General features: G+C 43.6%; 1 protein-coding gene across 5 annotated transcripts; it reads right to left on the bottom strand.

The window, feature by feature from the left end:
- Window positions 1-661: 661 nt before the first annotated feature.
- CCNA1 (cyclin A1) lies at window positions 662-12448 on the bottom strand. Of its 5 annotated transcripts, none has more exons than XM_055426825.2 (9): window positions 12208-12448; window positions 11643-11831; window positions 7678-7924; window positions 7368-7492; window positions 6687-6910; window positions 5145-5349; window positions 3515-3628; window positions 2274-2407; window positions 662-1764 (listed from the first exon to the last, which is right to left on the bottom strand). In XM_055426825.2, exons 2-9 carry the CDS (start codon window positions 11805-11807, stop codon window positions 1713-1715), a joined length of 1266 nt encoding a protein of 421 aa, XP_055282800.1. In that variant the 5' UTR covers window positions 11808-11831; window positions 12208-12448; the 3' UTR covers window positions 662-1712. The 5 variants fall into 5 exon arrangements, with proteins under 5 accessions (XP_055282800.1, XP_055282802.1, XP_055282801.1 ...); XM_055426827.2 differs by having other exon boundaries at window positions 12213-12448; XM_055426826.2 differs by having other exon boundaries at window positions 11643-11828; window positions 12213-12448.
- Between the last annotated feature and the right edge of the window lie 5156 nt (window positions 12449-17604).

Below are 17604 nucleotides of genomic sequence, written 5' to 3'. Positions count from 1 at the left end.
CCATTAGGGTGCATGCGTGTGTGCTGTCGTGTCTGACTTTGTGACCCATGGACTTTAGCCTGCCAGGCTCTTTTGTCCATGGAATTTTCCAGGCAAGGATACTGAAGTGGGTTGCCATTTCCTACTTGCTTGGAACAAACATCAGATTTGGGGTTAATTTCATCTACTCCCATTTTTCCACCTGGGTCTGATATTTTTTTTTGTAAAGGAAATCTGCTGTTCTCACTTCTGCAGAGCCATGTGGGTTGAGCCATGTGGGCTGAGCCCAGGGGCAGGCCTAGAGGCGGAACACAGCCAGAGGCTCCTGGGCCTCCAGGCCTGCTGGCCCAGGGCTACTAAGCTGGACATCAGCAACATTTCTATGCAATCCCCAGTAAGCACCACTCTCCCTCAAGGCCAAGTCTACTCTTGATTTTTCTTCCAATCTTTAAAAGAAAGTTAAAATGAGTGCATTTTTGCTCCAATTTTCCTCATCCCATATACTAGATATGTGCTTAAAGGGACCATGAACAAGTGTGTAGTGAGTTAACTGTAGGATCGTGAATAATTTGAGTTTCAGCTGCATTTAGCATGGATATCTTCCAAGGATGAACATGAGGGATTAACTTAATTTTTAAAAAATTTTTATTTACTTATTTATTTCTGGCTGTGCCGAATCTTCCTTGCTGCGCGGGCTTTTCTCTAGTTGTGGCGAGTGGAGACTACTCTTCATTGCAGTGTGCAGGCTTCTCACTGCAGAGACTTCTCTTGTTGTGAAGCATAGGCTCTAGGGTGCACGGGCTTTAGTAGTTGCGGCTCGTGCGCTCTAGAGCACAGGTTCCGATGTTGTGGCACATGGGCTGAGTTGCTCTGAGGCATTTGAAATCTTCCTGGACCATGGATTGAACCTGTATCCCTTGCACTGGCAGGCAGATTCTTAATCACTGGGCCACCAGGGAAGCCCGGGATTAGCTTAATTATTATGAGGTCCCATCTTATGGTAAAATTTTCTTCTTCTACCTCTCCAAAAATCTTCTAAAGCTGAATATATGCTTGATGGGTGACTAAATCAAAACTGGACATTGAAATAAAAGTCCTTTACAAAATAAGCATCATAACCCTCAATTAGAATTAAATTAGGTAAATTACCCCTCTGAGGTACCTGATAACATTTATTCTTCAACCCACGGTCTTTACCCACCCCAGGGCCTGACAGGGACACTAGAATAGACAGTGCTTGCTTACGTCCCTTCGGTAATCCGTCTAGGCTTGGCACTCACCCGTGCCAGTTTATGGAGAGCTACATGAGGAGTAAAAAGATAGGAAGAGAAAAGTCTCAGGGTAGTGATTTACCAAACATGAAAATCTCTGGATTCCTCAGAACACTTAATCCTAACAGCATACTGGATTTATAAAACCAATGTAGAAGCACTCTTAAAATAGAAATGACATTTGTAATACTCTCAACTAAAATACCAGGCAAGCGTGTCAGCCATAGTCAGCAGTAAATAAGTCTAACACATGGTCAGAAGGCAGGTTTATTCTTTAGAAAGTACTAGACTATATTACAAGCTACTACGTCTAAGAGAACCTAAATACACTCACATTCTAAAAAGTATGTCACCTATATCGCAGCAACACTAGTTTGATGCAACCTGCAGAAAACATGTAAAAATCATGACCGAGTCTGTTGATCAGGAGGTTAAATTCCAAAGGCGCTTTGGTTCGGAAACTCACTGCAGAGGAAGGACCATGGGTGGCTCCATGAGAGACACGTGCATGTACCTGAAACGAGACCCACGGCAAGCTCAGTGCGCGCCAAGGACTTTGGTTTCATAAAATCTCACGTGGGCCCCAGAAAACCGTCTAGTAATTTTAACAGAAAGGAACGAGCTGGCTGACTAGATGTACTCTGGAAAGTGTTAGTTGCTCAGTTGTGTCTGACTTTTTGCGCCCCATGGACCGTAGCCCGCTAGGCTCCTCTCTCCATGGGGTTTTCTAGGCAAGAACACTGGAGTGGTAGCCATTCCCTTCTCCAGGGGATCTTCCCAACCCAGGGATTGAACCCAGGTATCCTGCATTGCAGGCAGATTCTTTACTGAGCCACCTGCTACTCTACAAGGTGACAAATTATAAATCTAGGCCCTGCCAAACTGATATTCTTGGTTTGACATGCAACCCTACTTTTCCAGCCAGCATCATATACAATTTGTTCTGTTTTTTAATTCTGAAATTACCATCACTTACTAAAGTTTTAAGTAGTGAGCCTAGATAAGAGAATTTCGGGAACTTACTTTGAAGCCTTGTACTTCTCCCTGATGGCTTGCTGAGGTCGATGGGGTATACTGAGGCACGTTTTATGTAGCTCACTCAGGCAAGGCACAATTTCACTTAATGAATAGCCTGTAAATGTGGCAAGGGTTTCTGGCTAATCAAGACAAAAGAAGAAATTTGTATCATAGAGCTTGAAGATCTTAATATATGATATCAGAAATCTGAAGATAAAACTGTGAACTGAAGGGAATTAATAGGTATACTTAATAAGTATCCATGTTCATCTCAAAAGAAACCATAATCCTTCTTCAGAGCCTTTAGGAATAAGATATTAGGAAGAACAGTCAGAGTTCTAAATTTGCTCATATCGTACAATTATAAATGCCTAACTTAGGATCAGTTTATTCTCTTATGAGCAGGATTTTTACCGGCCCCTGAAGAGCCTCAACTTACTTGAACACTCTATTTAGATAGAATGTGGAAAGATTCTTAGCCAAATGCAGAATAAGAAATAAGAGTTTTAGAAAATAAAAGTAGATGCCCTGCTCTCTTAGCACAAAAGTGAGCCTTCAGAACCAAATCTTAGGGGCCCATCTCTAATCCTGCCAGCTATCACGAGGCAAGAAGCAACAATAATTCCCTGTTCCCTTGAAAGCCTCATACAACCTCTGACTATCCTAACTGGACCGAGGTTCTTTTACATGGAGGGAAAGAGTCAACATCCTTTGCCTTGAAGTGGTCAGTGCTTACGCTACAAGGGCACTCCCTACATAAGTGTGGGCATTGGGGTTTCCAGGCCAGCTTCCACTAAACGAGCGTGTCACCACCATCTCCTTGATTTCCTGCACCCTCTGGCCCCAGTGAGCTAAGCCACAGAGTCTAAGCCATGAACACTGACCAGCTACACATTGTAATCTGGGGGTTAGGCAACTAGTTCCTTATAAAACTAACTCTCCCTCCTAACAGGCCCACCAGTTTTAAGCCTTGAGTTACTAAATAGACTTTAGACTGGCCTTAAGGATCATCTTGTTGTTGTTTAATCATTAAGTCTCTTTTGAAACCCCATGGATTGTAGCCTGCCAGGCTCCTCTGTCCATGGCATTTCCCAGGCAATAATACTGGGGTGGGTTGCCATTTCCTTCTCCAGGAGATCTTCCCAATCCAGGGATCGAACCCACATTTCCTGCACAGCAGGATACTTTATCACTGAGCCTCCTGGGAAGCCCAAGTACCATCTAGAAAGAATCAGTTAGAATCTTACCCAGAAGTGCCTGTTCACAGTATAGTTTGCCAGGCAATAAGCAGCTGCAGCTATCAGTGAAGGAAGGTATTTCAAGAACGGGTCAGCTTCAAGGAGACTCAGTTCTGCTACGTACTAAGCACAAGAGAGAAAGTCTCATTGGAATTAGGAATCTGGCTAAGGTTCCAAGTAAACCTAGAAATGTCAAGGGAACAAACTGTCATCTTTGTTCAATGTGTATCTAGTGATGAGCACAGAAATAGATGCTCAAAAGTACTCACTGAGTCAATAATCACCATGCCTATCTATAACCAGAATAACATCTATGTTTTAATATATTTAATTACAAGTAAATTTCAATATTGTACAGGCAAGGATCAATATTTGGTCTATCTGTACAGTGTATGTGATAGGTCACCTATACTAGTAGTGCAGGTTTATGCTGGTCAAATATCATTCCTCTAGCCACTGGAGTAGACTGGAATCTTGAGTGAAAGGCAAAAATATGTCCATATTATAGCTATTAATTTATCAGGTGGGAGTGGGGAGGGATAAGCTGGGAGATTAGGATTGAAATATGCACACTACCATATACAAAATAGATAATAACCTACTGTAGAGCACAAGGAAGTGACAGTGAAAGTCGCTCAGTCATGTCCGACTCTTTGTGACCCCATTGACTATAATAGTCCATGGAATTCTCCAGGCCAGAATACTGGAATGGGTAGCCTGTCCCTTCTCCAGGGGATCTTCCCAATCCAGGGATCGAGCCTAGGTCACCCACATTGCAGGCAGATTCTTTACCAGTTGAGCCACAAGGGAAGCCCAAGAATACTGGAGTGGGTAGCCTATCCCTTCTTCAGCGGATCAGGCAGATTCTTTACCAACTGAGCTGTGAGGGAGCACAGGGAACTCAACTCAATACTCTATAATAACCTACATGGGAATAGAATCTAAAAAAGGGTAGATATACATACATGTATAACTGACTCACTTTTCTATACAACAGAAACTAATACAGCACTGTAAATGAAGTATATTCCAGTAAAAAATCAATTAAAAATTTATCAGGCAAATGCATGCAGTCCATTGGCTAGAACAGTACCAGGGGGACTTATCAGATTAAAAGAAACACTGGGAAATTTATAGAGATGTTCTTATTGCCCTTTGCATTGCATATAAATACCAGATATATTAGATAATGGGAACCAGGTGGATGGGAACCGGGTTTTCCAAACCAATACTTTAGTGACTCTAACTAAAGTTCTAGGACTCCAAAATGACCAAATAGTGCTTCTTTACTTAACATGTTAGAATGAGATTAGAGCCAAATCAAACCATATTTATCTTGTTTCCTTTCTGTGAACCTAAGAGGTACTGCTTGCCTGTGGTCTGTATACAACAAGAGAATAGTTTCCAAGCTTACATTTTTTTTTTCTAAGACCTGTGGGTGATTAGACAACCCACATCTTCCAAACATGATTAATGGAAACGTCTCATAAGCAGAAGTTATGTTCTTCAAATTAGTTCTCTTCCAGTTGCTAAAAAGCTTTTCTGGGCCCAAGGCAAAGAACTGAAAAGGAAGGAAGAACTGAAGGAGGCTACTTTTTTGTCCAGTTGGCACTGAGGCTCTTGGAAGTCAGTGGCCTACCTTGGCCAGGTTCTCAGTCCTGATGCACACTCCTTGCCTCCTTAAGTACTGAAGGAGGAACTGGTTGGTAGTTGGCACTGTCAGATCAAAAGCAAGGACCTTCAGGAGCAGGTGTTCCATTCTCAGCAGTTGTCGCTTTGTGTAGGTGTCATCGGTTATGTAGACAAACTCATCTACTTCGGGTGGATATATTTCTTCATATTTCCTACAAAAGGGAAAGAGTTTGGGAAAGTAAAACTTGGACCCTCTGACTCTCTTTCTTGTGCTATCCCAACCAGGCTTGTCACGTGGCCCTTGTAGACTTAAATATCACTTATAAATCATGAAATGGTACAGGTGTGAAAAAATACAGAAGCTTGTTTCCATAAAGAGCATGAGTATGACAAGGATATGTCATACTTACTGCTATGAGTAGTAAAGAGACAGTTTTCAACTAGGCATTTTAGGTTTTGGCGACTGATCAGCTGAAAGATTCTGAATGACAGACATGCGGGTAAATTCCTCTTAATTCTACAGACTTCATCTTGTGGAAAAGAATTTTATGTTGAACATGATGATAGGAAAAAAAAAAAAAAAACCTCCTTAGGCCTTAGATTTTTTTTTTTTTAAGATTGTACTCAGCTTTTTCTATTGAATTAGCAAAAGATGCTATGTATCCGAGAGAAAGATGATGATTTCACTGGTATCAATTCCTTGCTTTTGCTTCTCCTTTCCACCATGAAATTTTTGCAAAATTATCATAATTAATAAGTATAAAGTCTGAGACCAGAAGAATAGAAAGGAAACTACTATTCACCATCAGGTCACTTATTTAAAAGAAACTTAGCCACAACCCCAGTGCTTTTCTACACAAATAAGGCTTCCCTGTTGGCTCAGATGGTAAACAATCTGCTTTCAATGCAGGAGACCCAGATTCGATTCCTGGGTTAGGAAGACCCCCTGGAGAAGGGAATGGCTACCCACAGTGTTCTTGCCTGAGGATCCCATGGACAGAGGAGCCTGGTGGGCCACAGTACTTGGGGCCGCAAAGAGTTGGACACAACTAACACTTTTACTTTTAGTCACAACCCAGACCTTTTCTACACAAATAGATATTGTTATGAATGACTGATAGTAACAGGAATTAGCTAAAATAGTTTATTCCCTGTAACCAAATAAACTGGGTTATTATGAGTCACTTGCTAGAGCCTGGAGAAGGCTTACATAAACCCAAATCTCTTTAAACAGGGCTTTTACTCACAGTAGAATACAGCCAAAAGACTATACTACAAAATAATTCAACTATATTCTGAATTTGAGCTGATGGTTGCCTTAGTCATGATACTGAACTTGTCATTAAGAGGATCTTAAACATCCAAATTGAAGAGTGAACATGTGGTGAGATTCAGTTTCTCAGTAAACACTGTAAAAATAATGATATTTTATCAAAGGAGGCATGAGTAAGTTTTAATTATCAAGCACTGTATTTCTCCAATAAATGAGAACAGAAATCACGTGTTTAGACAGGCTGACATTTCATGTTATTTGAGCTGAAGGACTTACGAAGCCAGGAGAATAGCTGCTGTTCCTACAAGCTGCAGTTTCCCTCTAAGAACAGACATGCAGGAAAGAAACCTGTCCAGGAAGTTGACGGCCAGGTAGAGGGTCTCTGCCCGGAGCTTGTATTCTTCTCCAACCTCAACCAGCCAGTCCACCAGAATGGTCCGCATGCTTTCTGTGATGTCTGGTTGTTTCTTCATGTAGTGTGCCTTGGGCCTGTGTCTTACCTGTTTGGGGAGAGAGTTTTTTTGATGTTTAAATAGTTGTTATCTTAGAAGGATCACTCCACAGTACAGTTGCTATTTTTTAAAAAGCTCATGAGCAAAGGTTAGCAGGAAACTCAGTCAAAAACCAGAGAAACCTGTACATCATGATATGGACCAAAGTGTGCAATTCTGGTTTTGTAATGCAATTTAGTTAACACGTAACTTCAAGGAGGGGGAACATGGCAATAATGGTTCTTCGCAAGAGTGAAATCCTTAATATATAAACCCTTTTGAGACATAGAGAAATAGTCCAAGTAACTGCTACTCACCACACCCAACTATTATTTTTCATAAATGTTCTCATGTTTAGATGTCACAAGTATGCCATTCATTAGTGGTCATGGCCAAGAGCATATAACTATCTTAATACAGAGTGCTTGGGGTGCTGGAAATTGAAGGAGAAGTTGGGAAAACTCACTTCAGCTTCTCTAAGGTACTGATGAATTTCTTCAGCATATTCAGTCACATTTATCACATCTGTACCAAAATCTGATGCATCTTCAGACTGGGAGTGGAGAGATGAATCTACCAGCATAGGGGAAACTGCAGGGGGTTCAACATTATCAGGTAAGACATTTCATTTCAAAACTAGTTCCATCCACTAACCCTCTACAGGCAGCTGTGAAACAGTTATTACTTCAGGGAGTTCTCTTGCTAGTTCTATTCTACTGAACACTGCAGGTGATTACGAAGACAGGGTACCATCAGCCATGGGCGAGTCCCATTACCTGTGTTAAAATCCAACAGGAAGTGAAGGTCTGACTGGAGTGCGCTGGTGTCCACTTCATACACATCCTCTAAGGCCATCCCCTTTCGCCCTGGGCAGCTATCTCTGTCCCCCTGCTCAGGCTCATCCATGTAGATGTCAAATCCTTGCTTGGAAGGTCCCTGAACCCTACTGTCAGAAAGCGATTTCTTTCCAGCTGGAGGGAAGACATTTTCTGATCCAGAGAAACACCTGAGTGTGGTGAGCCCCTAGAAAAGGATGAAGTTTTTGTGTTAGAGGCTTTTACCCCGGAGCCCACATAGGTGCTAAGAACCCATGTGACTCAAACCAGCACGCTGGAAAGATGAGAGGAATCTGAATTGAAATATCCATGTCTGCAATTGAATTTCAGAACCTGAAGCTTCCAAAGGATTACTTTGCCCTTATCTTTGTCTATATGTGACATCTGGGGAAGGACCTAACCTAAAATTTGTCATCTTCCTCACATATTTATCAAAGGAATGCAAAATTATAGAAAAAAAGAAAAACTACAGCTCTTCTCCAAAGTGAACTAGGTACCACATGTTGGGGGTCGCGGGGGGCGGGGACTGTAAGTCAGCTTTTGTGCTGGTAGCATGCCAGGTTTTTATCACAACCCAGCAAGGTTCTTGACACATAGTTACAGAGTCCTGCTTAAAGTCAACTTTTAATCAACAGGCTCCTGGAAGGGTCCCATTTATACACAGTTATTCAGAAACACGATGCTTTTAGAAATGTTGTTAATTTATGAGTTAATTCTCTTACAAGCTATGGAACACTATTATATGACACAATGAGAAAGAGAAATGAAATTCTAGACATTTTTTAAAGTACAATCAACAGCATTTTCTCAGCAAATTAGATGTGGGGTGGGACAAAAAGAAGAGTCAAGGATGACAAAGTTTTGGGGTTAAATAATGAGAAGAATGGATAGTCCACTTACTGAAATGAGGAAGACTTTGGGAAGAGCAGGTTGGGGCTGGAGTCAGTGTTTGGTTTCACTTAAGTCTCAGATGCCTACTGCATGATCCAAGTGGAGATGTCAAGTAGATAGCTAATTTGAGCCTCAAACTTAGCTGAGAGTTCCAGGCCAGAGACAGAAGAAGGAATCACCAACAGAAAGATGGTATTTGTTGCCAGGAGACTTGAACAGATTGTGAAGGGAATGAGTGCCAATTCAGATCAAATACTAAGCTCTAGCAAACTCTCACTTTCAGAGAGTGGATGAAGAACCAAGATAATGAGGTGTGGCCAGTGAGCGAGATGAGAAACCAGAAGAGAGCTGGGTTCTCTGGGCTGAGTCAGAAGAAACTACTTCAAGGAAGAAAGAATGACCAACAATGTCAAACGCTGCCATTCAGAAGAGGAAAGGATTATAAACTGAGTCAAAGAGAGGGACGTCCCAGGTGGTCCAGTGGCTAAGACTTGACACTCCCAACGCAGGGGACCTGGATTCAATCCCTGGTCAGGAAACTAGATCCTGCATGCCTCAGCTAAGAGTTTGCATGCTGCAACTGAAGAACCTGCATGCCACAACTAAGAGCTATTGCAGCCAAATAGATAATAATTTTTAAACAAATATTTACAACTTTAAATACGAATTGAGTCAAAGAGAACAAAAGAAGAAATCGAGACAGAGTATTTGTTCAACAAATACTTGCAGGCTACCCTGGCCAGCCATGGTTTTTCTAAACACTGGAAGTACAGCAGAAAACCTGACATCTCAAATCCTCATCCTGATAAGAGTTTATAGTAGAAAAATTCTCAAGAAATACTGCCATAAATGGGACAGTTGCTGTAAAGAGCTTTGTAGTTGAAAGATTTTTAAGATTGGAAAAAAAAAAAAATCACAATATATTTGCATTTGGGTTTGACCCAGTAGAGAAGAGAAAACTAAGAAGAGAAAGAAGAACTGATGGAATGATATCCTTGAAGAGGCAAGAGGACATCAGATGTGCATCACACATGGGGGTGCACCTTGCAGAAGAGCAGGAACACATAGGTCATGCAGCAGGAGAGGGGCAGGGTATACGGAAATTCTTACAGTTGCATCTATATTTTTAGGAAAATAGGACATAAAGTTATAAGCTGAGAGGCAGGACAGAGATAGAGGCTTTAGAGTATAAAGAGAGAAGGGAAATTATAAATAAAAGATTTCTATAAGACGGTTGTAGAGGAATAGAATCGGGAAATGCAGAGGTAGCACCAAGCAACATAGAGGTTAACTAGCAGTTATGAATTTAAAGTGAAACCACTAAGAACAGGGGTAACTGCCAATTCATGAGAGGTTTTAGACTTCGTGTTTTAATTATTTATTTTTAACTGGAGGATATTTGCTTTCCAATTTGTGTTGGTTTCTGCCATACATCAACATGAATCAGCCACAGGCATACATATGTCCCCTCCCGCTTGAACCTCCCTCCTACCTCCCACCTCATCCCACCCCTCGAGGTTGTCACAGAGCACTGGGTTTGAGCTCCCTGCATCACACAGTACATTCCCACCAGCTCTCTATTTTACATACGGTAATGTACATGTTTCAATGTTCCTCTATTCATCCCACTCTTTCCTTAACCCACTGTGTTAGACTTCATGTTTAAAGAAGTACACCATGTCGCTAAGCAAACTGAGTTTGCTAAAACCACCTTTACTCAGTTTTTTCCAAAGCTTGAAACAGATTACTTTGGGTAATTTTCTCCCACTAACCAGATGCCACCAAAACACAAATGACTTGTGTCATTGTGTAGAAGAGGAGTAGGAGTAGTTAGTAGATGAGGAGAAGCTTCTGATCTGGCCTCCATCATGACTTATATTTGAGTGGGAAGGCTTTCTCAAACCTCTCAAATTTTCTCACCTATTAAATGGAAAGGGTACCTGCCCACCTACTCCACTATACTACTGCCAATGTCGCCCCACTATAGATACACAGTACAAGCTTATGAGAAGCTGGTGTAATAACAGACTTGAGGAAGTTTTTTTTTTTTTGAATCTCAAAATTCATTCTTAAAGATCCAAACTCTTTATTTACATTTTAAGTGTTGAATTTATTTACCCTCTGTTTACATTCTGTTAAGGGAGGTACCTATGATTAATGAAGCACAAGCAACCAAACATCAGATGGCCCATGATCTTTTGCCCAACTGTCCATTATCAGTCCTGGGCAGAAGCTGACTTTCAAAGCACACATTTGGAAGTAATCTAGTATACTGTGATCCAATCCTGATTCTAACACCATCACCAATGAACTTAAAGGTTATAAGAGATGCTTCAGGCACAGCCTAGGTCAATCTGAATACCATTCTGATCTAGAGAAACACCAGTACCACAAGTTTATTTTGGAGAAAGAAATCACAACCCACTCCAGTATTCTTGCCTGGGAAATTCCATGGACAAAGAAGCTTGGCAGGCTACAGTCCATGGGTAGCAGAGAGTTGGACACAAGTTAGCAGCTGAACAATAGCTTATTTTGGTGCATTCACAATGTCCTTTTAGCCCAGAACTTAAGTGCTTCCCTGGTGGCTCAGAGGGTTAAGCGTCTGCCTGCAATGCAGGAGACCCAGGTTCAATCCCTGGGTCAGGAAGATCCCCTGGAGAAGGAAATGGCAACCCACTCCAGCATTCTTGCCTAGAGAATCCCATGGATGAAGGAGCCTGGTAGGCTACAGTCCACAGGGTCACAAAGAGTCGGACATGACTGAGCGACTTCACTTTCACTTTCTTTTACGTGACTTTACACATACTTGACTTAAACAGTTCCTAATAACAAAGAAAATTATTCAGTATTGCTAGCTGAAAAAGGGACCTGACAAAGTGCTCTTTTAAAAAATCAGTGCCCCTATAGGTCAGATTCCAGGGCTGAATACTCAAGGGGAGTTTGTGCTGAAAATCTCAAGAGATCCCACTTCCCACCAAGACACAAGGGCCTTTCCAGCTCTTTTCAGGCATTACCTGGCCACAGGTCCTCCTGTACTGCCCATTCTCAGTTAGCACTCCTAGTACTGTTCTTTGTGGCGGATCCTGGCCGAACTGGCCTCTGGTTATCATCTGACAGGCATCAGGACCTCGGGACACTGGAGCCAGCACTACTCCACTCTTGGAGCTGCTGAGATGCATAGCCTCAGTCTCCACAGCTTACTGCTGTCAAAGAAGGAGAAACAGACAAGCCGGTTAGTCAACCTCTTCCATGAAGGATCCAAGGATGCTGAGACTCTCTAGAAGACAGAGCCCGGTGACACATGATCTTCCTTGCAGTTATTAAGGTTGAAAGGGCCTGAGCCACAGTGCAAGTGATCAAAGCCGCTTTGAACCAAAACGGTGATTTGAATCTCTCCAGCCTTTCTTCCAATACCTGGCTGATGGCTGGAAGGAGAGAGGAATATGACAAACCTCCAAGCCAAGACACTAACCCCCACATTAGTGGGGAGTCCAAACCTACAAGCCCGTGTCTTTCCTAGCTGTGATGCTTATCCATCACTCCACCACCCCTTCCCTGCAAACCAGTGACCCAGGATACATCACTGTGGGAAAGTACGTCCCCTTCTCAAGTGACAAGCAGAGTGCTCTTCCGCGGCCTTCCTCCCACAAGACAGAAGGCCCCAAAATCTGCTTGGAACCCACAGCGGACCTCGCTCTTCTCAGTCTTATTTCTTTACACATAAGTCTCGAACAATTAGCAAATGCACACGAGGATTGGGAAGAAGGGTCCGCTGAAGGGGGCGGGGCGGGGGCGGGGCGGGGCGGAAGGGGACGGAGGTGTTAATAGATTCTAGCCGCGGCGCCGGGCTCCCAGCGTCTGCGGCCCAGCTCAGAGCTACTTACTTTCAACTCCCCCCGCCCCCCGCCGGCCTCCGCGTCTGTTGAATCGGCCAATCAGCGCAGCTCCCGGGCCTCGCGGGGGCCGTTTCCATGCCAACCACAGGGGGGCGTGCGCGCTCCGCGGCCGCATCTCTATGGCGACCTCCCCACCCGACACGCTCAGGGAGGACGCACCGCGATCCCTGGGCGTTCAGGGCAGGGTGGTGCCAACCGGCGGGGCCCTGGGTCCCTCCCAAGCGGCCCTGCCCGGGCGTGCCCGGGCGGGCGACCGTCCTGGGCGCCCACGCCCCCTCTGTGCCCGGTGTCTGTAAAGGAGGAAGAAGGCCCGCCCCGCGATGGCCGGGGTTTGGAAGGGACTGTTTTTACTTGAACCGGTTCCCCCAACAGCCGCTAACTCCTCCCGCTAACGTCTTTTCCGCGGCCCGCTCCTGAGAACCTTGGCCCGGGAGGGCGACGCGGGGCCCTCGGGGCTGCTGAGGCCGCGGCGCCTTGACCGCGCCGGGCATACAGCGCGGCTCACTCCCCTTTCCCCCCGCTCACACACCTAATCCTACTCCCAGAGAGGCCCAGTGGCAGCGAGCGGGCCTCTGGTGGGAGTCGCGGCCTCCTAGTCCGTGGTGGCGGCGTGTCCTCGGTCATTTTGGGTCCTTGCGCACCGGAGGCCCCGCCTGGCCGACCTGGGTTCGGGTGCATGTATCCCGGCAGGGCGGAAGAGGAGACCTGGGGTTTTAGGGTCGCACGTGGTGCTCTCAGCCCCCGGAGAGAGACCTTCCTTGACGGTTCCGGCAGCCCCAGCGTGAAGCTGGCCCAGGAAGAGGAAGGAACGCGAGTGGCAGCGACGGGGTCTGGGACGTTGAGGCGGGATAGTGGGGAGTCTGGGAACTAGGGACAGGGCAGGTGGCCTGGCCACGTGGGAAGGGAATCCTTGGATCCGGGGTCCGCGGCAAGGTAGGGGGCCTAATTTGGGGGTGAGAGGTGAGGTTAGGGAGAAGGGGTCTTGGCCACGCAGGAAGGGAAGAGGGGTCCTTGGAAACTAGGGAACCCTGGAACTTGCAGAGGTAACTAGCGAGCCAGGCATAAGAATCTTTACCTTTATTATTTTTTGAAAAATGTTCTTGTGTGCACACACACACACGTTTTGTATATACATATATATATATGTTACTGCTTTTGTCTGTTTTTAATTTTTAAATTCCCATCACTAAGTTCCCATCCATAAAACAGATAGTGGAAACCATTCAAATGGTCGTTTTAAGAACTGGTTAGTTATTGCCTTCTTCCTTGTTTTGAATGAAAATAATTGCTAATCTTACACCTCTCCCAATTTTTTATTAAGTATTCTTTATTAATGGGTTCACCCAGCGATCTGTGTATGCATTACTTTAATGGGAAAATTGAAGTATTCTACAGGAAGTGAGGATGAAACCGATTGAGTCAGGTGTTAAGAGGTAGTTAGGAAGCATCTTACAAATCACTCCTGGATGCCCAAGGAAAGTAGAAATGGACTTTAATGTGAAACTAACTTCTATACGTTTCATTCATTATCCACTTTCATTCACTGGGAAGCGGTGATCCCTTTGCACCCTGAAATTCCTATGCTTTCGGATATGAAGGCAACACAGGAGCTCTGGTAACAACTCAAATTGTGGCAACATGTAGGCAGGCCCCAAATGCTTGGTTTTGCAAGGTGCTGCTATCTGGTGAGGAAAAGAGCCTTTCTGCCCCCTTCTCATCTGGTGCTGCTTTTGGAAGTCTTCTGGGGAGGCTTCCACCATCTGACCACACTGTTGTGACTTCTGGGGACTCTGAAGGCATCAGGAATGGACTCTGTTAGGGATTCAGGAGCAGGTCTTGCCAAGGGCCAGGCTTACTTTGGCAGGAGTTAGAGGCTCAAACGGTAGAGAATCTTCCTGTAATGCTGGAGACCTGGTTTGAGCCCTGGGTTGGGAAGAACCCCCGGAGAAGTGAATGGCTACCCACTCCAGTATTCTTGCCTGGAGAATTCCATGGACAGAGGAGCCTGGTGGACTATAGTCCGTGGGGTCCCAAAGAGTTGGACACTGAGTACCTTTCACTTTCGTGCCCTCCAGTGACCTGACACTCCGTACATCCCTTTTGATATGATTTACTAGAGGAAAGTGACTAGAAACCTCATACTCATCCTTTCTTCCAAAACAAAAGGAACTAGTGCAACGTTTGTTCCTGGAGCATGTCCTTTTGATCCTCTTTTCTGAGACTGAAGCTCAAGTGGGAAAAGGGTAGCATTGGCCACTGGCAGAGGCAAGTCTTTGAAACTGGCTATCCTGACTCACACATCTGGTCAGGACCAGAAGAGGAGGCTACTAAGGGGTCTGTACCTCTCAGCTGTCTCTAGTCCAAAAAATGCCTTTTAAAGAGAAAAGAACTCTTAACCAGATGAGACCCTCTGATTATTTCACACCCGTCTTCCCCTACCCCTTCTCGTGTGAATTCTGTTGTTGCTGTTCAGTGTCTTAGTCATGCCCAACCCTTTTCGACCCCATGGACTGCAGCACACCAGGCTTCCCTGTCCTTCACCAACTCCTGGAGTTTGCTCAAGTGAATAGCTGCAGCCTAATCCAACCTTAATGCATATGAAGTATTATCATTACATATTACCATCTTTCTTCATTCTCCATCCACTTTGTTAAACTTGACAAAGAGCACCAATATGTGGCTTATGAGTTTATTGTTGTACTGCCTTCGAATTCAGTATTAAATCATCACAGTTCTCTGGAGAGATCTTAAATTGGAGAGTAATTGAGGTGAACTTTATGCATTTTAAAAATATGTGTGTACATATAAATTCAGATATTTATATAACTTGGGCAATACTTACAGCTTTCCTGGGTTTTAAAAAAAATGATCATTAAATATTTGAACTAGTAAATAGTTCATGAATCATCATGGCATTAAAAACAAACTCAACTAGTAAAATCACAATTTTTATAAAAAATGTAAATGGAAAGCTTGGCCTTATAATTAGGAAAAATTGGAGCAGAGAGAATACAAAGGACTTCCTCACAAATTATGCATTTTTAGTGAGACTCATTATTTTGCTATTAGTGTAGCAAAATCAGGATTAGAAATCAAAATTGAGTAGATTTTCAAGGTCTGTATGTTTTATATAACCCATCTTAATATATTGAGAAGTGAACAATGCATTTTATTATAAATGCATCTTTAATGTCTAAAATATTTGGTATAGCTTATATGCTAATATAACACTTTCTTGGCTTAACAAGTGACTTGGTCAGCATTTCCTGCCTGATATTCAGTGCTCAGCTGTTTTGGATGCTAGGGTTAATTTCCATAATAAGGATGACAGTTGAATTCTTTACTAGGGATTTTTAAAACCTCAAAGTTCTATTAAAACTCACTCCTCCCCGCTCCAAATTTCAATTCAAAGACAGTCTTTTATGTTTGCCAGCAATTACCTGGCAGTTCAGAAGCTGTTATTACTTCTATTCCATTTGCTCATCGTAGCTAGTAATTAACCTCCTGTTCAAACATTTCAGTTTTCATTAATTTGTATGAAATGAAGTTGATTTTCAGCACAGGGATGGAAAATTGATGAAAAAGTAGAAGAGCCAATTTTATTTTAAGGACCGAGGTCCTTTTAAGGACATATTTTACCTGTTCACAGACATGCCTTTGCCATACTCAGTATACATTTAAATTTAGAACATGACTATGTTGTAAGATGAGGGACAGATGTTGGGAATCACAGGAGATTTGTGACATTTTAGCCCACTTGACCAAAGGATCAAGTGAGTCCAGTTTGAGAAGCAGCCAAAAATTTACCGCCTTAGGAAGCATATATTCTCGGGTGGCATGAAGTGGATCTCTTAATATATGACATGATATATGTATGTTTGTAAAGTCACTTTCTCTGAATGAAAGCAGTTTGAATACATACGTGAAAGTAGCCAAAGTCTACTATTCATTCATTCATTTGGGGGGGGGGGGGTTGTTCCCTGGTCGCTCAACTGGTGTAGAATCTGCCCACAGTGCGGGAGACCTGGGTTTGATCGCTGGGTTGGAAAGATACCCTGGAGGAGGGCATGGCGACCCACTCCAGTATTCTTGCCTAGACAAGCCCCATGGACAGAAGTGCCTGGCGGGTTCCAGTCCATGGGGTCGCAAAGAATCGGGCAAGACTGAGTGATTAAGCATAGCACAGCACAGTTGATTTACAATATTGAGATCTGGGTTCGATCCTTGGATCAGGAAGATCCCCTAGAAAAGGGAATGGCTACCCACTCCAGTATCCTGGCCTGGAGAATTCCATGGACTGTATAGTCCATGGGGTTGCAAAGAGTTGGAGATGACTGAGCGACTTTCACTTTCTTTCCCACACCATTGTCTCCTGAAGGTTGAAGAACTAGCCAACTGCCCCTGCACTGCATGCTAAGTTGCTTGTCATGTCTGACTGTCTGTGACCCCATGGACTATAGCCTGCCAGGTTCCTCTGTCCATGGGATTCTCCAGGCAAGAATACTGGAGTGGGTTACCATGCCCTCCTCCAGGAGATCTTCCCAACCCAGGGATCGAAACTGCAGCTCCTGCATTACAGGTGGATTCTTTACCACTGAGCCACTCCCCCACCCAAACCTCTCAAAACAGCACCCCAATAAAGCTCACTATATGTTACTGCCACCACGTGGTTATATTTTTCCCCTACTCTCCCCAATCCTTGAACTCATGTGTCCAAGAGAGAAAAATTTCTTAAAATTACTTTCTCAAGCCTTTGTGTGTGTTTGTTTCTTCTTTTTTAGTAACTTCAGAGTTGGCACTAACTGAAAAATTTCTTAGACTTGGAAAGCTGGAAGGGGACTTGGGAGTTATTTCATTAAATCCTGTGTTACACAGATAAGGACACAGGTTCCGACTTCTCTCTCTTTACAAATTCAGCTCCTCAAAGTGAAGTTTCAGAAATAAATCAACACACATGATGTCCAATTCCAGGATTTACCTAAGAAAGTGACCATAAATAGCTTCATAGCAGTAGTCTGAATCACTATTATGCAGCCATGTAAAATAATGTAGATTTTTAAAATATCATACAAAAATGTTC

The sequence above is a fragment of the Moschus berezovskii genome, chromosome 13, assembly GCF_049115385.1.
Source record: "Moschus berezovskii isolate FMDL1 chromosome 13, NW_MosBer_1.0, whole genome shotgun sequence".
NCBI classification, from domain to species: domain Eukaryota; kingdom Metazoa; phylum Chordata; class Mammalia; order Artiodactyla; family Moschidae; genus Moschus; species Moschus berezovskii.
The sequence above is the reverse complement of the archived record's forward strand: the minus strand, read 5'-3'. Positions and strand labels throughout refer to the sequence as shown.